This window comes from Moschus berezovskii, chromosome 17 (genome assembly GCF_049115385.1).
Source record: "Moschus berezovskii isolate FMDL1 chromosome 17, NW_MosBer_1.0, whole genome shotgun sequence".
Taxonomy (NCBI): domain Eukaryota; kingdom Metazoa; phylum Chordata; class Mammalia; order Artiodactyla; family Moschidae; genus Moschus; species Moschus berezovskii.
The window spans coordinates 41009718-41032437 of record NC_142476.1 but is presented as its reverse complement, the minus strand read 5'-3'; the positions used below and the strand labels follow the sequence as shown (position 1 = coordinate 41032437).

The 22720-nt window shown below is 60.1% G+C and overlaps 3 protein-coding genes across 3 annotated transcripts; 1 reads left to right on the top strand and 2 right to left on the bottom strand.

The window, feature by feature from the left end:
- Nucleotides 1-3489: 3489 nt before the first annotated feature.
- VWA1 (von Willebrand factor A domain containing 1) lies at nt 3490-8707 on the bottom strand. Its single transcript, XM_055419344.2, has 4 exons — nt 8551-8707; nt 6906-7463; nt 4998-5276; nt 3490-4887 (listed from the first exon to the last, which is right to left on the bottom strand). Exons 1-4 carry the CDS (start codon nt 8615-8617, stop codon nt 4550-4552), a joined length of 1242 nt encoding a protein of 413 aa, XP_055275319.2. The 5' UTR covers nt 8618-8707; the 3' UTR covers nt 3490-4549.
- A 6372-nt stretch (nt 8708-15079) lies between these two features.
- Nucleotides 15080-19492, bottom strand: TMEM278 (transmembrane protein 278). Its single transcript, XM_055419346.2, has 3 exons — nt 19356-19492; nt 16219-16560; nt 15080-15415 (listed from the first exon to the last, which is right to left on the bottom strand). The coding sequence occupies exons 2-3, from the start codon at nt 16492-16494 to the stop codon at nt 15191-15193; spliced, it is 501 nt and encodes a 166-aa protein (XP_055275321.1). The 5' UTR covers nt 16495-16560; nt 19356-19492; the 3' UTR covers nt 15080-15190.
- ANKRD65 (ankyrin repeat domain 65) lies at nt 19477-21787 on the top strand. Its single transcript, XM_055419345.2, has 3 exons — nt 19477-19721; nt 19928-20462; nt 21252-21787. The coding sequence occupies exons 1-3, from the start codon at nt 19477-19479 to the stop codon at nt 21657-21659; spliced, it is 1188 nt and encodes a 395-aa protein (XP_055275320.2). The 3' UTR covers nt 21660-21787.
- Nucleotides 21788-22720: the final 933 nt, after the last annotated feature.

Here is a 22720-nt window from a genome sequence, read left to right as displayed (position 1 = left end):
CCCCAGCCCTCACTCTTCTGGCTTGCTCTCCTAGCTAGGACAGTTGGGCCTGCAGGGGCTGGTCTCTCCCTGTCATCCAGCCAGGCCCGTCTGGCTCCTGGTCTCTCCCTCCAGGTTCCAAAAGACATGCTGCTAGTTCAGTCTCCAGAACCCCTGCATATGCACACCTCACGCATGCCCCTCACCTGGCAGGCCCCAGCCCCCTGACAGAAAAGCTGCTTAGGCCCTCCTGGGCCTGAGCCCCCAGGGCAGGGCCCCTGGCTGCTGGTCCTCACCCTAGCCCCCAAAGCAGTGCTGGGATCTCTGGCCCCTGCAGCCCCTCCTTCTGGCTCTGGGGTGAACAAGAGCCAAGCACCGAGCCCTCAGATGGGGCTATCTTGGGCTCAGGTCTGGAGAGGGTCCTGGGGCCAATCCTAAGCTCTTTGCCCCCAGCCTCGTCTTTCTGCACTGTTTGCCCTTGGTGAGTGGCCACCTACTCAGATGCTCTGACACTGTCCTCTCCTCCATGGTGCCATCCCCCATCTGCCCCCCCACCCCACAGCTGGACCGACAGGCTCATCCAACAGAGGTCAGTAGAGCCAGGCCATCCCCAGAAGCATGGAGGGTGGAGGGGGGGCTTCAGCACAAGCACACAGCTGCCTTCCCACTCCCCTGAGGCCAGGAGACATGCCATGAGTACTGGCTGGCCTGCCCCTTCGCAGAAGAAGAGCAGGGTCAGCTGCATGACCTGGATAGAACTTGGAAGCAAGTTTTCAAGCCCGGTGGCACTGACGGAGCCTCAGCATCATCTGGGGGGAGGTGTGGTGAGTGGCGCCTGAGGGAGTGATTCTTGGAGGAAGAACCACCCAGCTTGGCCTCGAGTGCCCTCTTGTCCAGCAGGGGCTAGCCCTGGAGCAGAGGAAGGAGGGAGATGGAAGCTGGCTGGGACCCTGGGCATACAGTGAGTTGAGAAGCTTGTGGCTCTCACCCCGCTCCTCTGGGCAGCACCCTACGTGCTGTGTGGCACCAGAGTGGAGTGGCCAAGGCCTCGGCTCCTGTGGACACTAATGTCATGGGCTCAGGCAAGCTGCTGGCCACCCCCTGTCCCTGGGGGGAAGGGTGGCAGTGGGGACTTTCCTTCCTGCCAGGCTCTCATGTCTGTGGCTAGGATGACATAATTTCCTGGTCAGTGAGCAGGGGTCACATCTGCCCCATGTGGTCCTGCCCAGGAAACCTCAGCCCCTCTCCCTCCTTGAGAAGGTGGCTGTCCTGAGAGCACCCTGCCCTCTGCTGGCAGCCAAAAGCACGCCTCACCCTAACTACTGAGTGGCTGAGTCTGCGTCTGCCTCCACCCAAGGCTGGAACCTGTGGGGTGGGGTCTCCATCTTACCACACTCACCTCTAGGGAGAGCTATGACTTCCACTGACATTTTTGTTTTAATGGACGTTGAAAAAAATTTTCATCCCAGGAAAAAAGCACAGACACACAGCTGTCGCCCTCTAGCTTCCTGAACTGCCCCGTCACCCCAGCAGGAGGCTATGAGGACTCACACGTCTCTCAGGGCGGCTGGGCTTCCGGCCCTGGCTCAACAGAGTTTATTACTGCCGCCGTGGAAACAGCTCCTGCTCCAGGGAGACACTGCCAGCCGTACCACCCACTCCTGGATATCCACCTCCCAGAGACCTAGATCCAAACCCAGTGGCCATCCAGCCTCCTCACAAATGGCCTTTGTCCATTACCTGGCTCTCACAAACCCCTGCTGTCAGGCAAGTCCTGGGCTGCAGCGAAGATCCCACACAGGAAATCCTTGTCAAATTAGGGAGCAGTGGTCACCCATGAGTGAGAATTGGGCCCACCCAGCACCACTAGAGGATCTTCTGTTCGAGGGCTCCCCGGAAGCAGCAGCTCCTCTCCTGCCCAGCCCACTCCTGCTGCATGGACCTGGCCCTATGGATCACAATCTCTTGCCCGGCCCTGAATTTCAGGTGCACAGGGATGCTCGGGATTGCTTTGGGAAGTGGCACGTGTTAAGTCTCTGCAGGCCTCAGCCTAGGCCCTGACCCAGAGTGGACCATGGAGCCAGGGCTTGTGAGTCAGGGGAAGTGGAGGGAAGGGGTGGGGTCGAGACAAAGCTATTTCCTGGAGATTTTCCAGATGCAGCCTGGACTCTAAGACCTTTGAGAACTGCCTGGGATGATGCAAGGGCCGCACTTCCAAGACAAGGGCTTTCAAGAGAGGCATTCTTGGGCCTGGAGATGACCTGAGGCTCCTCTTTCTGGGCCTCAGTGTCCAGCAGAGATGAGGTGAGGCAGGGAGTAGGGCTGCATCTTCCAGCTGCTCTGCCCTCTCTCAGGAATGGAAGCATGTTTTGGGAGAAGGGCTCACCACTCATCTTTAACGTGTGACTGAACCACTGGGAAACCACCCATCAGCACTCCTGATTTTTCTCCTGCTGCCTGTGCAGTACGCTGCAAGCTGGGCTTGTGGGTGCAGTATGGAAGGAAGCCTTCTCTGGGTGCCTAGTGGGCTGGCACCTGCAGAGCACCCAGGGATTGGGGTGGGGAACTCAGGCCTCCACAGGGGAAATCTTGCCCCTCAGGGGTGGATCAGGCCCAGGTTCAGGCCCGGGGAGGGATCCAGGCCCTGATCAGTGCTGTCTGGGACCTTGGGACCCTGATGTTCAGGCTCACCAGCCATGGGACCAGGCCAGCTGCTATGATCAGAGGAGCCTCTGATCCTCAGCTGACCACTGAGCACCAGTCAGGATGTAAGCAGAAACCTTCAGTGGCACAGGCCACAGTGCCAAACTTCCCTGGGCCTGCCTCAAGGGGATGGGGGAACATGGAGGAGAAACAACATCTATCTGGTAGGCCCCTCAAGCCTGGCCTGGACAGGCACTACCATCTGCCTTGGGGTTAACTCACCACCTGAGCCCTGCTCCCCACCCTGCTCACACAGGCAGTGTGTGTGTGTGGTGGCGGGGCACAGGAACACCAAGCACACTGAACTGGTGGGTGGTGCAGGCCTTGGGTGCCTGGGTGGGGGCCACGGGATGCTCAGAGGTAGGTGTTTGGGAAAATGGTGGCAGATCAGCTTGCTAGAAGCCACCCCCTGCCCCCAGTATACTCACCAGGCCAGGCAGACTGAGCTGCCATCTGGGGCCCCAAGACCACCTCTCAGCCCTGCAGTTGCTTGGATTAGGGGTTCTCCTTCCCATTAGCAGGGGGCAGCATAGCAAAACTGCAGCTGAGGGAGTAGCCATGCCAACAGAGGTGGGGGTCCCAGCAATGCCCACAGAATCAGGGCCTGGGCCCTCTGAAGAGGAGGTGCACAGAGAGGCCACAGTGGCCTGCGACCCAGTGCTGGGAAGGGACGGCTCCCCCTCCTCCCCAGCACCAGGTGGGGTACCATCCTCTCCTACCAGAGCCCTTTCTTTTACTTGAAACCTTTCACGGGGCTGATGTGTTTTGACAAGGAGTAAAGGACTCTCAGGAGACTGCAGGGCTGAGTTTACATCTGATTTATTGTATTTTATTTTAAAGGCTGGGTCATTAGTGGGGAAGATGAAAAGTGAGCACTGAGTCAGCTCAGGTGTGGAGGAGGTGCCTGTGGAGACGAGTGGCAGCAGCACTGCCCGCCCTTGGGACTTGTCTGGTGGCCCCAGCACAGTAAGGAGTGACAGGAGGTGGACACTGCAGGGATGGCTGGTGTGCAGCACCCAGAGGCACCTTGCCTGTCCCTGCCCCAGCACAGAGGCCCTCCACCCAGCGCAGGGAAAATCCCCTGCAAGTGCCAGCCTTGGGGCCCTGCAGGAACAGGCTCTCCTGTACCCAGGGTCCTGAATGCCAGGCTCTTGTCGCATTCTTCCCAAAAGGTGCCACCTGGGTCCCAGAGGCTGTGTCTGGGCCCAGGAGGGTTCTGGGTAGGAAGGCAGGGCCACTGTTCCCAGCAAGCAAAGCACTGCCCCCAAGCCAGCTGAGCATGCCAGTGACTGCCTCTCCAGCCACCCAGCTGCTAACCACAGGATCTACTGCCAGCACTTCCCCACCCCTTTTCCTGACACTATCCCCTCCAGGAAATCTTTGGGACCTGGCCAGAGCCAGCTCCTTCCCTTCCCACCCTGGACCCGAGTGGCTGGTGGGGACTCAGAACGGCCATCTGGACCAAGCTCCCTCAAACAGATGCCAGCCTTTGCCACCAGACGGGCTGGCCTCTAACACAAGTGGGAGGCCCGTCTGCCCAGACGCCCTGTGTCCAGAGCCATCTGGAGTCTGATGTTCTCAACGGGCCCCTGACGCCTTGTCCATTTCCCCGCTAAATCCTGCCCAAAGGACACCACCAAGTGCCCAGGTCTGGACCGGGCAGGGGAGGGAGTCGCAACGGCACGCGCTGCTGCCATAGCTACGGCGGAAGGTGAGGCGAGGCTGCGTCCTGAAGGGCGGATGCCGGAGCGGGTCGCGCTCCTGCGCGGGGGTCCCGCGGGCCTAAGGCCGGTCAGCATCCCATCCCCGGGGCAAGACCCACCGGGCTCGGGAGAAGGGGGCCCTCGGGTGCGCGGGCGAGACCGGCTCACGGTTCCCGGCCCCCAGTCCTCTGCGGCTGGGGACGCGGGGCGCGGCTGCGCTCGCCTTCGGGTGTGCAGGCCTTGGCTGACAGCGCCCTCTCGCGGCCCGAACGGAAGGCTGCGGTCACGGTCACCAGGTAGGCGGTGCCGGGCGCCAGGCCCTGAAGCGTGGTGCTGTTCTCGCCCGCCGGCACCTCCACGCTCTGCGCGGCCCCGCCCCGCAGAGGCCCGACCTGCACGTGGTAACCGAGCGCGGCGTCCGGGCCCAGCGCCGGGGCCCAGCTCACGCGCAAGCTGCGCGGCCTGGCGTGCGAGACGACGATGAGCTCCGGCCCGGTCTCCTCTGCGCGGGCGTGGGGGTGGGGGTGCGAGAAGTGCCCGTGAGCGGGAGGGGGCCGAGGCGCCCAGCCGGACCCGTACCCCCAGCCCGCCCGGCCCTGTGCCCCGCCTCACCTGGCAGCGTGCGCACCCGCAGGTGCTGTGACCTTAAGAGCCGCACGTTGGACTCCGGCACCAGGGCTACGTCGTAGTCCGTATTTGGGTCCAGACCAGTCCAGGCCCAGCCCGTGGCGTTCCCTGGCAGCTGCTGACGGCGCGCGGCCCCCGGATCCGTGCTGGACGCCAGCTCCAACACGTAATAGCCTGAGTCTACCGTCAGTAGGGACGGCCAGGCCAGGCGGAAGCCGCTGGACGTAACCTCGGAGGCATGGAGCTGCTGCGGCCACATCGCATCTGAGGAGGGTGCAGAGGATCAGAGGATCAGAGGACAGAGGTGGCTTCTCGCGCGGGTCTCTGACTGCTGACTCCGGGTAGACTCCCAGAGCCTTGGAGCAGGACCTCCGGGAGCTAGGCTAGCCTCGGCCACGCCTACCAGATGCTAAGGATCCGCCAAAGCGCGCTGGCGCCAGGCTGGAGGAAGGACGTGAGTGCAACCAGCACCCCCCACCTCCCTCCCCTTCGGCCGCTTCAGGAGCCCCCACCTCAGCTACAAACTCAGACCAGCGGAGAGTTATAGCGGCCATCTCCCACCCACCACTCATTCCAATGGGCTGGACAAAGGGCCCTCAAGGGTGGCAGGGTTCAAAATGATGTCAGAGGATGCCCTCCGCACCACTCTAGGCAGCACGAGTGACCAGCATGGGGTCTAGGATCAGTTCTGCTCTGGAGAGTCAAGGAAAAGGGGGCCCACAGTACAGACAGGAGATGAGAGGCTACTAGAGAATGCCCTGAGGGGTAGGAGAGATGTGACAAGCCCAAGGGCAGCTGGACCTGGAGGAGAGTGTGGTGGGGGGACTCTAGGGTGGCACCCCCAAACGTTACTCCTGAGCTTTGATGCCAAGCCCCAGAGGGTCATTTCAGTGGGTGAGGCTAAAAGATGTCTACACAGGGTTAAGTCAGGACCCGATGCTGTGAATGCTGGGTGCCCAGCTGCCTGGCTGGCACTCCCCTTGCCCATCTCCACACACAGACCCTGCCCCCAATCCCAGGAGAGCCACCCTACTGCCTCACTGCCCTGCAGCCTTAGGCTTTTCCTGTCCAGCTGCTTGCCCTTTTTCCCGCTGTGCCCTTCAGGCTCAGCCCCAGCGGCTGACCCATGGGCCACCAGGGTCAGGTGCCCTGGAGCAGATCTTCAGAAAAACCCTCTACCTCCCTCCAACCCACAGTCCAACTCCTTCCGGTTACAGGTGGATGATTAACTGCAGGCCAAAATTCAGGAAGACCCTGGGGTTGTTGGCATTTTTTCAGTGGCTACAGCAAACCCTGCCAATGACCAGGCCCTTTAACTCCACCTCCCTCCCCTCCCTGTCCCTCTCCCTAGCTGGGTCAGAGGGATCCAGAAGAAAGTCAGGAGCTGCTAGCCCCTGCAACCAGCTCTCCCAGGCCCAGCCTCCTTTCCAGCAATCCCCAGCAGTGCAGTCTTGCTCAAACCCCCTTCCCCTGGGGAAAGTAAGGACCTAGCTCTGGTTGGGGGCACTCTTTGCCCTTCCTGCCCTGGCCCACCCCTTCCTCCAGGCATGGTGGGCCCATGTGCAGAGCTCTCAGGCTTGAAACCTCCTTCTCTACCTCGCCACATAGCCACAAGCCACATCTGCTCAGATCCAGCCCCCAGGTCCCTCAGCCCTCACCCAACCCCCCACCCTCCAGCAGGGAGCCTCACCTGGAGGTGTTTCCTCAGACCTGTCCTCTGTCCCACCTCAGCCCAGGTGGTGGGACCCCTGTGGTGACCAGTTGGAGTGTGTCTCTGGAGAAGCCGGGTGTGCAGCCCTGGCCTCTGCTCCAGGCATGTGAATTCCTCCTGGAGTCTTCCCGGCCCTCTTCCCGAATTCCCAGCTGGGGTTCCCCAAGCCCTCTCCCACCTACCGAGGATGGAGCCCCTCAGTGCCTGGGTGATGATGTGCAGGTCATCCACATCCACAAAGTGCAGGTGTTTCTCAGCGGGGGCCGAAGCGGCAGCAGACAACTCCAGGAGGTTGCCCCGGCCAGTGCTGACGATGAAGACGGTGACCCCCAGGTCCTTCAGCTCCTGCATGGGGGGTCCCACGGGGTCGCTGGAGCCACCGTCTGTCACCCACACCAGCACCTTGGGCACCCCCGGCCGGGCCCCTGCCGCCTTGGCAAACAGTTGCTCCTTGGCGTATGCCAGTGCCAGGCCAGTGTTGGTGTCGCCCATGCGCTGGGCTGCAGCCCGTATGGCGTCCTGGACAGCTGAGCCTGAGCTGTGCTGGCCGAAGGGGAACTCGGTGTGCGGTCGGCTGCCCACGTGCACCAGGCTGGCACGCAGGGCTCCAGGACCCACAGGCAGCAGGGCCGCCAGCCGCCCCAAAAACTCCCGAACTCGGGAAAACTCATAATGAGACACGCTGGCTGAACTGTCCAACAGAAACAGCAGGTCCCCCTGAAGGGCAGATGCTGGAAGGCCTGGGGAAGAGGGGAGGGTTCAGCCCCTGGTGGTGGCCCCCTGACAGCCCCACACCCAGGGCAGAACCCTCAGGGCCTGAAATTTCCCTAAGCTGGCACTCGTCCTTACCCACGGAAGCCCAAAAGGCCATCTCAACTACACCTCAAAGGTCCTGGGATGGCACCCCAGGGGGAGAGGGGCAGTAAAGCCAACAGGATATCCGAACCCTCAGCAATTCCAGTTCTACACCCTGGCCATGTGGGGTCAGGCGGTCCTTCTGGGCTTCTGCAAAAGAAAGCTGACCCCTCCAAGCCCCCACTCCCTCCCTGTCTTCAGCGGAATCTAGGCGGGCTGGAGCTCAGTGTTCTGGCCCCACCCCCAGGAGTGGTGGGTGGATAGGTCTGAGCCACTGGGGCCTGGCTTCCTAGAAGCTGTCTATCTACACAGCTCACCCTCCAGGTAAGGCAACCGGTGGGGGGTGGGGTGGAGGCATTCGGCAGCTGGGGAGACTGAGGACAGAGGAGGAGGCACGGTGAAGACAGAGCACTGACTGCTGCCTCTCCCACAGTCCAGAAGGCTGGGTCGGAGTCCTGACCCCACTCACAGACGATGTCATCCCTGCCTGGGCCCCATTCTCTGCTCTGTCCGGACCCAGCAAGCAGGTTATCTGATGCAGCAGCCTGAGGGCCCGATCACCCCTCAGGCGACTACTTCTTGCTCTCCGCTCCCCAAAGAGCAGATGGGCCCCTGGGTCACGAGCAGACAGCGACCTGGGGTGTCTCGGGCCTGGTACTAGCCTTGGGGCCTCAGTTTCCCTCAACCTAGTTGAACGACGCTAACCCTCTTACCATCCTTCGTCTAAAGGTCATTTCAAGCAAAGGGAAAACTGAGGCAGGAACAAGCCTCCCCGATTGGCACCGCCCACTCGCCCGATCACGCCTTAAAATCCCTCCGAGTTGCCGCCGGGGCCTGCGCCTCACGTGGGTGGGGTCCCCTGCCAGCCGCCCCGGCCCCACAGCAGCGGAAGGAGAGCGTGGCTCAGCGCGGACATCAGAGGGTGGACGGGCACAGAGAGCCAAGCCTGACCCGGCCGCCCGCCTCACTCACCACGTTCCGCGCCGCTCCGCGCCAGCCGCAGGCTCAGGGCCAGGCCGATCACCGTCCAGGGCAGCATCGCGCGCGACGGGACGGCAGCGCTCTCCCTGTACTGGTGTTTCGCTCGCTCCTGGGCTGTGGGGCGCGCGGCCGCGCGGGTCGGACCCGGGCCCCGCCCCCTGGAGGCCCCGCCCACCACGGCCCGCCCCGAGGTCCCTCCGAGGCGCGCGCGCGCTGCCCCGCGTGCGGAGGAGCAGTGGCTCTGGGGATGCGCACGCTCGCGAGGCCTAGGCGCGCGGCGACACACTCCATTCATACGCGCGTGACATGCACACGCATAAACTCTGGGCTGTAAGGCCTTGGAGTCTGCCCTGCTTCTACCCCCTGCCCCCTTCCACAGCCAGGAGCAGAGCAGGGAGCCACCAAGCTGGATCATCCCTAGGCTTGCTGTCCTTGTAGCCTCAGCGCTGGGAGTCCCTGAAGCCAAGTCCAAGAGAGCCCCAGGAGGTGTGAGAGTGTGGGGGTGACACCAAAAACAAGGCTTGGGAAGGGGCAGGTGTATGAAAGCAAATAACAGGAGGGCAGAACTTAGAACGTTGGGAGAGGGGAAAAAAAGACATTCAAGGAGGGGTTTCTGAGGGGACACAAAGACCCCACCTCACCAGGCTTCTTGGAGGAAGAGGCATGCAGCTGAGGATGGCTGATTCAGGCCTGTCCTATGTGACCATGCTGGGCCTATAGCTGTCCCCAATAAGAGGCCCAGGGCCAGGGCTGAGGCCAAACTCCAGGACTGAGGATAGACCCTCCCCAGCAGTGCACTGGAGAAGCCCTCCAGGGACTCACTGTAACCAGGAACCTTGCAGCTCGGATCTTGGCTGGACAGAGCAGAGGTGGCTGCCTGCGGGGGGGCACCCTGAGGGACACTCAGCCCTCCCCCTGACCCACTTCAGGGCAAATTCCTTGCCCTCAGGTGAGGCGAGGCCAGCAGAGTCCTGTGGGCAGGACTGCCTTTCTCCCTCCTAAGATGCCTTCCTGCAGGGTCACCATTGCCCGGTACAAGTCACTCCTGTCTGAGGAGCTCGGTGGGGGGTGGCGGGGCACAAGTCCACATGGGGAGGTGGCAGGCCATCTCTGCCAGGATGTCCCCTCCCTTCCCCCCTGCCAGGAGGTGCTCAGCCCAGAGGATGGATGAAACTCAGTGGTTTTCCTTCCTCCCTTTCTGTCAGGTGAGACACCAGGCTGTGAGACAGGCTGGAGCTCTGACTTTGTCTAAAAAAGGAAGCAGCTCAGCTGAGCCTGAGTAGCTGGGGCAGGAACAAGCGAGAACTGTGTCCCTGCCGCACCCCCCCTCCTTGCCGGGAATCTTGGCAGTGACGGGGCTGGCTCAACTCCACAGACCTCAGGCCTCAGCTAGGACCAGAGACTGCCTGGTGTTTCCGCCTGGGCCCCGGGGGGCAACAGTGGGCTTGAACCCCCAAAGTTCAGGGTGTACTGCCCAGAGGGACCACTCCTGGACCCCAGCCCTCTAGCAGATGATGCTGAGCAGGGCTACTCTAGATATGGGGCCATGACGGGAGGTAGCTGAAGACAATCTGGGGGCCCAGTGGGGGACTGACCCAGGTACACGCATGCAGACACAACTTGGCTCATCCTTCACCTTGCTAGGCACCCACTAGAAGGGCACGAGGCCATGCTGGATCTGCCTTGTGGCCTCCTCACTCCTGGCCAGCGGTCGGCACAGAGTCACACCTCGGCTGTGCTGCTGGGCTGACAGGGAAGTTTCCCTTCTGGAAAAACTGAGCTGCTCTTCTTGGCCGCTACTCAAGCCCTTGAGGAAGCAGGCGTCCTCCTCCCTCCAGCTCTCCATCAGGGGGAGAAAGGACAGGGAACCTGGCCTCGGCAGTGGTGGCAAGGGCCTCTCTCCAGCCTTGGGTGAGCTCAGCCACCTGCTTTGGCTGAGAGTCCCTCCTGATGCTCATGCTGAACTCTGACTTGATCCCCGAGAGACTAAGACCATCCCACCCTCACTGGGTCAGCTCTGCCCCTCGGGCCCCCTGATCTGCCCTGTGGCTCAGCCGGCTCCACCACCCCTGCTGCCAGTATCATGGAGAGTCTCCTTTACCCTGCCCCTCACCGAGTGGAGACATGGGCAGACAAAGGTTCCTAGGGAACGTGGGGGTCAGCCAGGGGTGTGTAGTGGTCCAGGCCAGGGATGGGCCCGAGGCAGACACCAGAGGAAGCACAAATATAATGGCCCGGAAACCTCCTCTCTGAAGGAAGACAGGAGTGGCAGAAAAGGACAGACAGGAGAGGGCAGGAGGGGGAGAAAAGGACCAGAGGGGGCCAAGACACAGCTGGCCCCAGTCCCATGCGTCTCCCTCCACCGGAGCCAGCCCCTGCCTGACCCAGGTGTCCTGGGACCGAGGAGGGACAGGGAGTCCCCAGGCCTCACTTCCCAGAACTCGCCCACCCTGCCTGTCAGTCCACAGGCAGATGGATGGGGATCCACAAAACCCAGGGACAACATTGCTCTCCAAGGCCCTGCCCCTGCCCCCAGCCAGTTCACGGGAATGCGCCCTCCTCCGCACCATCCACGCCTACGCAGAGAAGAAGGGCCTTTTGTCCCCAGCTAGCTGTGGTCATGTTGACCCCAGGGAAAAGGGCAGCTCCCGGGGCCTCTGACCCCACCCCTGACCCCAGCCTAGAGCCTGAGGGGCAGAGTGGCCTGGCCCCACCCCATCCCGTGGGGGTGCCTGTGCTGCTGGCTGTCATGTCAGTTATATCTCACACAGGCACCCACACATGCTGGGAGACATAGAAACTGGAAGTGGGGGGCAGCTCCTGTGGGCCTGAAGTGAGTGGCCAAGCTCAAGGCCCCCTGACCACACCCAGCAGTCGGAAGAGCAGAGGGAAGGGGTGGGTGTGGCCTACCACCACTGGCCCCACTGCCCCACCCACACATTCTTTTAGACTCAACCTGCCTGTTTGTGGTCAGGGACATGCCAGGGCCTGAGGGCCAGTCCTGGGGGTCTGATTGTCCCATTGTTTCACTTCCTAAGTGTCCCAACCTGTCCCTTGTGGCCCCAGAGTCAACCTCTACCCAATCTTTCAGTCAGAGACACCCAGGGTGGCAGGTGGGCACCCTGGCCACAGGATGGGTGCCAACCCATCTGCACTTATCCTTCATCTCCATGCTGCTCACATGACAGACTCTGCCCTGGGGATGCACAGGCCCTGGAGATGTGCAGGCCCTGGGCACAGCCCATGTCCTCCCAGCCCTGCCAAGCTAGAAGAGGGATGGGAAGTGGCAAGCTTGCAAAAATGCATGTCTACTCATTTTCCTCTTGGAGGATAGAGTCTTGTCAGAGCAGGTGGGCAGGAGCTAGAGGAAGTACCAGGGATCCGGGATGAGGGCTGGCCAGTATGTATGAGGGCAGTAAGGAGGCCTGGGAGGCAGAAGGGCAGTGGCAGTGTTCATGGGGGAGGCAAGAGCCTAGGTGGAGAATGATATCAGGCCTTGAAGACTAGAGGCAGAAAGGCAGAACTTGGAGGCAGAAAGGCAGGAGGGCATCCAGTTGTTCCTGGGTTTTCAGCCTGTGCAAGAACTGCACAGTGGTGCCCTTCATGAGGTGAGACCCCCCTCCCTAGTTTGGGTTCCCTGTGCTGGAAACTTCTCCAAAAGGGAGTGACCACCATGCCCTGTCTCAGCCCCAAGCAGGGTCCTGGCAGGCTTGTGTGGGAAAGGAGAGAGCAGGGAAGGACAGATTTGTGTCCACACCTTGGTAGGGGGGCTCCTCAGGGGTGGGGGTGAGGCCCTGGGGCAGGGGGAGGGACCTCAGGCCCCAGAGCCAGCAGAGGGGACTGCCTAGTCCTCCCCAGCCCACCCACCACAGCTCAGTTTCTGGCTGACATGCGTGTGTGGGGGCAGGGCTCACAACTGGGGTGCCGACTGTGGGGACGTAATGGGCCCCTCCTAGCTGCTCACCACTCAGGGTGTGCCTGCAGACACCTGAGTTGCCAGGAAATACTTTGTGAATGAATACACGGCCCTGGGCAGATCAGGAAATCTCGCAAAGCCCAGACTCTACACCTGTGGGGTCTGGAGAAAACCCCCGCCAGGGGTGTGAGGGCCGGCAGACAGAATGCAGGAACGCCCTCACACGCGCACACACACATATACCCATACACAATGCACACGCATGTGCACCCACGGCCAGGTGCACAATGGCTGGGCAAGGGCCACGGTGCGTGCAGAGATTTTTTTCCCAAAATGAAGGTCTCATCTTGGCCCACCCAGGAGCTCACGGCCTCTACCCTCTACTTTCCCCACCCTGACAGCTAACACCCTAAAGCAAACCACTGGGCTCCTCCGTCAACTTTCCACAGCCCCCCACAAGTGTTCCTTTTGTGAGTGGGTGGTAGCTAGCCCTGAGGCATGCTGTCCCTGGGGCCAGCTGGAGGCCATGTGGGGCTTGGGTATGCCTGGGAAGCCAGGATCCACCTTCTGAAAGGCAGCTCAGCAGCTGAGCTCCCCAGGGTGGCCTCCCCACCCCCACCAAGCCCAGCTGTTGTTTTGATGACTCCAGGGCCAGGCGGATCCTCAGGAGAGCCCTTATCCTCAACGCTTGGCCAGAGCAGCCCGACCCTAGGCAGGAGGGGAAGAAGGGCGGTCTCAGACAGGGAAAGCTATCCCTGGGCATGGGGCAGCCAGCCAGGCTCCCGTGTGACTGGCCACAGACAATTGGAAAACCCCGAGGACTCCTGCTGGACTTGAGCCAGTCCCGCTCTGGGCCCTGTTCAAGCCACAGCTGAGCCTGAACCTTGGGCACATCTGGACCCTGGTCTCCTGGTCACAGGTGGAGTCCTGCTGGCAACACAGTGTGCTAGGACCTTCCCAAGGTCTTCCAGCTATTACTAGATTCTGGACAAATCACAACAAACACATCTTTAATACACTGCTGGGCTTACAAGGAAGTAGATCTCTCCAAGCCCCCTCCCCTCCAAGAAACACTAAAAAGAAGTATATAAATAAACAAACTGAAGAATAGTGAACAAAAACCAGGATGCTGAAGTGAAACAAACAGGAAAGCAGAGAATTCCCTGAACATAGGATGGAGACCCACATCGCACGAGGGCCACAGGCCCACGTGCATGGTAGGCTACCAATCAGATCCCTAATAGGGACACAAGCTGGGCACGCCTCACAGGGGCATCCTCTCTGGAGGGACATGGCCGCAGAATTTTCACAGGTGTGGGCTGATGCTTACCAAGTACAAACATTCAAAGAAACAATATGCAATTACTGAGTCAGCAGAAACAACAACAGATTTAGACCCCAAGGCAAAGGAAGTGTAGTTGCTAAGTGCAGACTATAACTCTGTGTGAAATGTTCCTGCTGGAATCCAAAACACGACCATGCACCAAGAGACCATCAAAATGATCAGATGTGACTAAGAAATGAGTAGTATAACTTTTGAGCTTCCCAGGTGGCGCTAGAGGTAAACAACCTACCTGCCAAATGCAGGAGACCTAAGAAACACGGGTTCAGTTCCTGGGTTGGGAAGATCTCCTGGAGTGGGGCGTGGCAACCCACTACAGTATTCATGCCTGGAGAATCCCATGGACAGAGGAGCCTGGCAGGCTAGTGTTCCTAGGGTCGCAAAGAATTGGATGTGATTTAGCACACAGGCAGTATGACTTGTAGATGTGTGCCTAGTCGCTCGTCATGTCCGACTATTCTGGACCCCATTGACTGTAGCCCGCCAGGCTCTTTTTGCATAGGAGGACAATCAGCAGATTAGACACAACCAGTGCTTAGTGAACTAGAAGAGAAAGATGAGGAAATTGCCCAAAACACGTGTAGCACAGGGAGACAAGAAGGAAGACACAGAGGAGAGATGAACTGACAGGAGAAGTAATAGGACAACAGGAAGTATTAATGTAATAGGTGTTTCCCAAGGAAGAATATGTGGAATGAATGAGGCAGAATTGAAGAAATAATGGTTGAGAATTCTCCATTACTGATGAAAGATGTGAATCCCTAGGAACAGGAAACAAACACAGCGTGTACCAAAGGAATAAACCAGAAACATGCTTGAAAGCAAAACACAAAAGACGGAAAAGATCTTAAAATTAGAGGAACTGACAGAGCCCTTGCTCTAACGCTGACGCAGGCCTCCGGCTGAGCCCTGCACACCCTGCTGCTCTGGCCGTTGAACCTCTGGGATCGTGGAGTATGGAAGTCTCCGGAGCAAGTCTCTCCAGCTCGACAACTCGCTGACCAGACGGCGGCCCGCAGGGGTCTGCCGGTTGTCGGGGCACAGGAGCCTTGGGCAGTCCCAGAGGCAGAAGCCAGGAAGGCCGCTTTTCTCAGAGTCTGGCCTCGCGCCCCTTCTCTGAGGGCCATCTCCCTGCTCCCTGGGGGGCGTCCCAGCCCCTGGGCTGCTGCGGGGAGTGCGGGGGCGGGCGAGGGTGGGGAAAGGCCGCCCAGTTCCCGGGGAGTCCGGTGCCACCTCGCGGCACGTCGGAGCACTGCGCTCGCGCTTGCCGGGCAAGGACTTGAACGCAGACCCTTGAGCTCGCCAGCCTGGGGCCACTGATGGGGGACACGGGGTAGTTTGGGGGCCTCCGGGATTTGGAGAGGTGTCTGGGGTCACACCCAGGCGCAGAGCTGCTTCTCCCCGTCGGGCTGGCGGCGGGGTCCGGGGCTCCAAGTCGGGGGCGGCAGCAGCGAGTGGAGGCGTCGGGCCAGGCGGGCGCGAGCGGCCGAGGCGAGTACCAGCAGTGGAGGCAGCGAGAGGAAGCCCGACACGATGACCGCCGCGGAGCCGCGGTCGGACAGCAGCGCGCGGCACGCGGGGCGGGGCGCCGGGTGGACCTGAGAACCGGGTGGACGGTCAGGCGGGGCGGTGGGGGGGTCTCAGTTCCGGGGCGGGGCCCGAGGTCGGGCAGAGCACAGAGGGAGGTGGGTAGGGTGCGGGGCTGGGGCTGGCTGTGGGCCAGACATTTCCTAGCCGAAGGTGGGAGATGGGGGACAGCGGTAAATGACACGAGTAGGAGTCCCCAGAGGAGAGGCTCAGAGAATAGCTCGCTGGCTCCCCGACCTCCGCCTTCCCCCCCACTGTGCTCTCCAAGGTTCTTCCCTACACTGGCTTCTGACCCCGAAGTCCTACCTTGGGGTGCCGCCAGCTGGTGTCAACCTTCTCTTCTGCAGCCAGTGTTTGGTCCCCCTCCCTTGCTGTATGCTTACAGAAAAAGGGACACGGGGCCCACCTGCCTATACCCTCCCCATCCCAGACCTAGCTGTAGCCCATTCCACAGGTGGGGAAACCCATCTCTAGGTAGGAGGGGTCCTCAGAGGGGCTGTGTTGGGGGGCCTGAGGGGTGGGGGCTGTGGACTGGTTAAATACAAGAATATCTTTATCTCCTCTTCCTGGAAGCCTTCTCCTCTCCCCACCCTGCCCAGCTGTCCAGGTCCTGGTGGCCCCTGGTACAAGGCTGAGAGGCCTCAAAGAAGGGAGAGAGCCATCCCCTTGCTGGCAAACAAAAGCCCTTCTTTTGCCGTGGCCCGTGGCAGGGCGGGGGGCTTGGCAGAAGAAAGGGCTCTTTAGGGAGGAGCACCCACACTCCCCAAGGACCCCAGACAGTTCCCCAGTCTTGCCCAGGGAAGGCGCAGCTCACCCTTGAGTGACACAGGAATCCCAGGTACACGACGGCAGCTGCAGGCAGCAGCACCAGCAGGAACACGGCTGCAGGCAGCAGCAGGTGGAGCAGGAGCCGGGCCAGGGCCCATCCTGGGAGCAGCAGGGTCCCCAGGCCTTGGGCAGTCAGGCTTGCCCACCCTGGGGACATCAGGTCTGAAGCCTGGTGGTCAGGAAGCCTCCGGGGCAGCATGGGTGCTGTGTCTGAAGGGTCTCCTCCCTCATCCTCCTCTGTCTCCCTTTCCTGATCATTCATGCCCTCAGCAGTGGGCCTGGTGGGCTCACAGCAGCAGTCACGTGGCAGGACTGAAGTCCCTCACCCCTGTCAGATTAGCAACCTTTTAACCCTAGGTCACCAGGTCAGATCTCTGCTCAGATTCTAGCAACTGAAGAGTGAACCCAGCTGGAGGGCAGGACCCTGGCCCAGGTAGGTCCAGCCCTGACCATCCGTCTCCAGGCCACACTTGAGTGGCAGGTCCCTGTTGCCAGGCTGACCCTCTCTCTCTGCCAGGTTCCTACAGCTCTGGCCCTGGCCAGTCTCTCTGCTGGCCCCTGCGTGCTCTGGTCAGAGCCTTCACAGCTGTCCTGACAACTCTGCACTGGGCCCTCCCCGCTCTGGGTCCCGCCTTCTCCCCGCTTCCAGCCCCTGCACACAATGACTTCATTTCATCAGTCTCAACTGGCAATTAATTGCCCCATCAGTAGCTGCCTCCAGACGTCAACACCCAACCCACCTCTCAGCCCGAGTCCCCCTGGTCCCTTCATCCCCGACTCCTGGCCCCCTTCAGCATCAGAGAAACAGCCCCCAAAGAGGCAGGCCTGTTGAGAAGGCACATGAGCAGTGCAGGTGAAATGCTTAGTATGGGACTCGGCACACAGTAGGCACTCAATAACGGCAGCTGCCACCACAGGCATCCTTTGTGTCAGAATCCAATCCATCCTGAAAACAGGGGGCGTGTGTACTCCATTATTTCAAGTAAGGGGGGAAAAGCACTCCCAGCCCTTCCAAAAACCCTAATTTCTCCAAATGTTACTAAAATATAGGTAGCATCTAACAGTCTCCTGGGGTTTTTGTGCAAAACCTATAGCATTTTAAAGGGCACTTAGGTGAGCAGTTGACACTTAAACACTGAGTAGGTTGTCTGGGAGCTGGACGAAGGAGGCTGGGTGATACCAGATGGGAAAGTTTCTCTTTCCCTTCCCACACAGTCTGCCTCATCCCTTCCATTCCTAATATTTTCCAGGTGTCTCAAGTTCACCAGCACCCTTTCACCAGGCAGGGATGCAGACGATAATAGTGACAGTACACAATTCATTCAAGGGACACTGGTGGTGACACCGTGTGGGGCTCCTGGGCACAAAGCCTTTGTGTCCCCCATTTCTTTGATTATAGGGAACAGCCTTCACTCAACCTCCATGACCTTCCCTGAGTTCCAATGGGCAGAGTCAAGCCGTTGTTCATTAGGGAAGGGAGGGAATGAGAGAAACCATCAGGAGCAGTCTTGGGGCAAGGTCCTGTTTCCCCATCAAGGGATACACACAACAATTTCTTTGAGTTATTTTGCAGATAACGAAACCCCCTCCAGGTGGGAGAAGTTAACAAACAATGGAATACTGCCCATAAGCATGTAGACCCCAGACCAGTTGGACCTGAAGGTTAAAAATGCTGACTCCTACTTGCCTCAGCACCCATCAGAAGAATGTCCACAAGCTGATCATGCCCTCTTTAAACAGTTACTATAAAACTTGTCACTATTTTCCCCAAGTTGGGACACCTGGTTTTGAGAGCATTAGCCCGTTGTGACCCCCTTTGCCTGGTAAAGCAATAAAGTTATCCTTTTCTACTTCAACCCAAACTCTGCCTCTTGAGATTCGATTTGGAACTAGTGTACAGAGAAGCTGAGCTTTCAGCATCAGTGGAGACACTCTGGCCGGGAAATCTGCTGAGGTCCCCAGCAGTGCATGCCAAGTCCTGCTGCCCATATGTGTGCAATTGAACTATTTACACTGGTGCACACGTGGAAGATCTCACAGTAACTATTTATTCTGATAGTGAAAGTGAAAGTCACTCAGTCGCGTCGGACTCTCTATGACCCCATGAACTATACAGTCCATGGCATCCTCCAGGGCAGGATACTGGAGTGGGTAGCCTTTCCCTTCTCCAGGGGATCTTTCTGATAGTGAAGTTGGGTTTAAAAAAAATGTTGCAGATGATAACCTTTGGGTGGAGAGAGTTCAGACAGCAAGGATCTCTGTCTCATCCCCTTTTAAGCCCCGCCCTCTCCTCTAGTCCTCCACTGGTTCATTCACTCATTCAACAAACAGCTGAGCTCCTGCTGTGGGCCCTGCATGCTTCAGACCACCAAGGCCTCTGCCCCTGGGGGATAGCTCCGTGTAGGTACCCTGACATCCAGTGGTCACCGGAGCAAGCGGCAGTGCCCTGCCGGTGGTAGAGGGTGCAGACAGGCCTCACAGCCTACTCTTGCTGCTTTCTGCCTGTGGAGAGGCCCCCAGGAGACAGTTTTTAGCTTCCCTGGCTCTGATGAAGGATAGGATAGTCCCCCAGTCCCCAGGATACGGGCGCTTCTCCTCAGCAACAGGGTGCCCTTTCCACCCTACCCTGTGTCCTTGTGTCCCGTCATCTGGCCCTGCTGCTTTCAACATCTTCCCAGGTCATCCTGTGCAGACAGGGCACACAGAGCTGACACCCTTGTTTTTCTGGCTTTTGCTGGCTGCTGGCACCCGGTCCACTCAGCCTAGTCTTAGCCAGCAGGGACAGGAGTGGGGCTGTGGGGCAGGGCCAGAGGGAGGGATCCAAGGAAAGGCATGTGGGTGCCTTGTGGCACATCAAAGGCTGTGCTCTGCGAGGAGCTGTAGTCCACGGGCAAGTTCCTGCCTGCCTGGCCTTTATCTCCTGGGAGGGAGGACAAGTCAGAGGCCCTGGCGGTTGGCAGGGGCTGAAGGCTGCTGGGACACAGGCTGTGGGAGGCAGGGCCTCCCCCTAAGTTGCTGGGTAAACAGTGTGGAGAGCTGGCCCCTTCGCCTGGCCTCCAGAGGCCCCCCTTCCCTGCCCTGCCCCTCTCCCCTCCTGCCCCAACTACAGTTCCAGCTACCTACCTTCCTGGAACAGATCTCCCACCTCAGCTCCTTCGGAAGGGCCTGTGGCTGGGCCAGGACAGCATACAGAGGACCCCCAGCCGGAGGACTGGACGGGGGCCAGCCTGGGCTTCCAGCAAACATGCCTGATTCATGTTCTTTCCAGACGGACTCTGGGGTCTCAGAGCCTGCGGAGCAGGACCTGACAGAGGCAGGGGCGGAGCAGGAACTGCGGTGGTTGGATCTGGGCTGCGAGAAGGCTCTGGGAGCTGGGACACAGGGGCTCAGCACCCCACAGGCCTGGGGGCACCTGCTGCAAGCTGTGTGGAAGGGTCACACAGGCCTGGTGACTCAGCTGCTGCGGCAAGGGGCTAGTGTGGAGGAGAGGTGAGCCCCGGGGCAGGACCAGGTAGCTTCACAGGTATCTGGTAGGGTGGTGGCTGCTGTCCCTTCAGTGGTGGTGGGGGGCAGCGGTTCCCGGCGGGTAGAGGTAGCCAGTTTGAGTTTCTTTCCACAGCAGCCGGCAGGGGCCAGGGGTAGTGGCCTGGTTCCGGATCCAGCCCTCACCCTCACCGCCCTTGCCTGTCCCACAGGGACCGCGCAGGCCGGACTCCGCTCCACCTCGCGGTATTGCGTGGCCACGTGTCGCTGGTGCGTCTCCTGCTGCAGCGCGGGGCCCAGATCGGAGCTGCAGACCGCGCGGGGCGCACACCGCTGCACGAAGCCGCCTGGCACGGGCCGTCGCGGGTGACAGCACTGCTGCTGCGACGCGGGGCGCCGGCGAATGCACGCTGCCTGGCCGGCCTCACACCGCTGCACTGGGCCGCCGCGTTAGGCCGCACGCTGATGGCTGGGCTCCTGCTGGAGGCGCCGGACCCGGGCCCGACAGCAGCAGACGCGCGCGGCTGGACGGCGGCGCACTGGGCGGCCGCCGGAGGCCAGTTGGCGATGCTCGAGTTGCTGGGGGAGAACGGCGGCGCGCGCCTACACGGCGTCCCGCTCGTGGCAGCCGCGGCTGGGCGCACAACTGCGCTTCGTCTCCTTCTGACGCAAGGGGCGCCGGTGGACGCCCGGGACGGTGTGGGAGCCACTGTGCTGGGCGTCGCGGCTGGCCTGGGCCGCCGGCAGGTAATCCTGGCCCAGCCTCCAAGTGATAGAGCGTGTAGCGGAGAGGGGTCAGCCACCAACCCCCGCCGCCCTTGGATATTGGCTCCTGGAAGCCCAGGGAGGAAGCCCAGGGAGGGAGCCCGGTGGCAGCACCAATATTTACTGGGCACCAGGGGCAAGCCTGTTTCAGCCAGCAGGGAGGATGGGCGGCAGGCAAGTCAGGACCATTAGGGGGCAGTGGCAGTCTCCAAGTAGAGCCTCTGCAGGTGTCATGCCTGAGTGCTAAGTTGCTTCAGTTGTGTCCTACTATTTGTGACCCTACGGACCGTAGCTCTCCAGGCTCCTTTGTTCATGGGATTCTCCAGGCAATAATACTGGAATGGGTTGCCATGTCCTCCTCCAGGGGATCTTCCTGACCCAGGGATCGAACCTGCATCTCTTATGTCTCCTGCATGGGCATGCAGGTTCTTTACCACAGCGTCACCTGGGAAGCACACATAGATGCCATTTGTTGTTGTTATTCAGTCGCTGAGTTGTGTCTGACTCTTTGCAACCCTATGGACTGCAGCATGCCAGGCCTCCCTATTCCTCACTATCTCCTGGAGTTTGCCCAAGTTCATGTCCATTGAGTTGGTGATGCTATCCAACCATCTCATCCTCTGCTGCCCTCTTCTCCTTTTGCCTTCAATCTTTCCCAGCATCAGGGTGACCAAATAAAGAAGCAGTGTCAAGAAAGGAGAGGCCAAGGGCAGCTGGGTGCTACGTGATTAACACAGCCAGCAGCCTAGTCCCTGCCTCCTTCTCTTCCAGGAAATGGAGGTGCTGCTTGAGCACGGGGCAGACCCAAGCCTCAAGGACAGGCATGGCCGCTCTGCACTCCACAGGGCTGCTGCTGGTGGACATCTGCTTGCCGTCCAGCTGCTGGCCACCTGGGGAGCAGAGGTGGATTCTCAGGACATGTTGGGCCTCACCCCCCTGCACCATGCTGCTCGGGGAGGCCACACAGAGGTCACTGGCCACCTCCTGGACAGGGGTGCAGAGGTCAATGCCACTGGCTGGCTCCACAAGACCCCCCTGCATCTCGCCATGGAGCATGGCCATGGCCCCACCGCAGAGCTTTTGCTGAGCCGAGGGGCCAGCCCCACCCTGAAGACACGTTGGGGGGATGTGGCCCAGGACCTGTGGCCTGCCCTCTGTGGAGAGCAGGAGGAGTCCTAGGGGCACAGGGCCCTGGGGTGGCAGGGCCAAAGCAGGACGAAAGGCTCCGGGCTTCCATGGCCTTCAGGGTGTGCTCAGGCTTCTCTCCACTGGTGCAGGGAAGAACCCAGAGGTTCCTGGAGGAGACAGAGGCAGTGGCGGGAGCCTGAGCAACAAGTGTGTCGCTGGACCTGGAGCAGCTCCACTGACTCCCAGAGCCACTCACCCCTGCAGCTCAAGCCTTCTCTACTCTCTGCAGTGGAGAGACTCAGTCATGACAGAACTGACCGAAACCCGATGGTCTTGGCTTTGTCTGTCCACCACGGGTGTGTCACCCCCGGTGTGCCCTCTGTGCACACTGATGCTCTTATTGTGTTTCCTTAGATTCAGTGTTTGTCTGTTGGTGCCCGCTCACAAATGATGGGGCCAAACGAATGGCCAGCTGTTCTCCTCTCCCCTGCCACCTGACACACCCCTGAACTGCCTTCTCTCATGTGCCCAGCTGACATTCTCCTGCCCAGAATCACCCAGGGCCAGACATGCTTCTGTGCACCAAGACCCAGTGGGTTATCTCACAAACCAATCCCAAACTGTTTCCCTGCCCTGCCCTGCCGTTCCTGTCAGAACCCCAATAAAGTCCTGAGCCTTCCCGGGGCCCCTGTTCCTGCCTCCCGGTCGACACCAATGCTCCTGCCCATGTCCCTGTGCAGCATGGTGTGCCCCCCGTCTTCGGTGACATAAGGCATAGGAATCTGTTTTCAATGGTTTTAGCCTCTTCCTGTCACTCAGTCATCTCTGCAATACAACAGATATAGAGGGACAGCTGTCTCTGATTGCCCATCACTGTAACCTCAGAGAAAATCAGTACCCTTATTCTATTTTTCTAGCAGAAAAGCTCTAGAGGACAGATTTTGTCTTTCAAAAGTGAGAGCTGTGCCAAAGTAGCATCTCTGTGCCCACTCCAGTACTCTTGCCTGGAAAATCCCATGGACGGAGAAGACTGGCAGGCTACAGTCCATGGGGTCACTAAGAGTTGGACACAACTGAGCGACTTCACTTTCACGCATTGGAGAAGGAAATGG

Coding starts and splice junctions, on each gene's coding strand:
- VWA1 (XM_055419344.2), bottom strand. CDS start 8,617: ATGCTGCCCTGGACGGTGATCGGCCTGGCCCTGAGCCTGCGGCTGGCG. Junction 7,464..8,550: donor GCGGAGCGGCGCGGAACGTG/GTGAGTGAGGCG, acceptor CCTCTTCCCCAG/GCCTTCCAGCATCTGCCCTT. Junction 5,277..6,905: donor ACTGAGGGGCTCCATCCTCG/GTAGGTGGGAGA, acceptor CACCCTCCTCAG/ATGCGATGTGGCCGCAGCAG.
- ANKRD65 (XM_055419345.2), top strand. CDS start 19,477: ATGCCTGATTCATGTTCTTTCCAGACGGACTCTGGGGTCTCAGAGCCT. Junction 19,722..19,927: donor GGGGCTAGTGTGGAGGAGAG/GTGAGCCCCGGG, acceptor CCTGTCCCACAG/GGACCGCGCAGGCCGGACTC. Junction 20,463..21,251: donor CTGGCCTGGGCCGCCGGCAG/GTAATCCTGGCC, acceptor CTTCTCTTCCAG/GAAATGGAGGTGCTGCTTGA.
- TMEM278 (XM_055419346.2), bottom strand. CDS start 16,494: ATGAATGATCAGGAAAGGGAGACAGAGGAGGATGAGGGAGGAGACCCT. Junction 15,416..16,218: donor GATTCCTGTGTCACTCAAGG/GTGAGCTGCGCC, acceptor CCCGGTTCTCAG/GTCCACCCGGCGCCCCGCCC.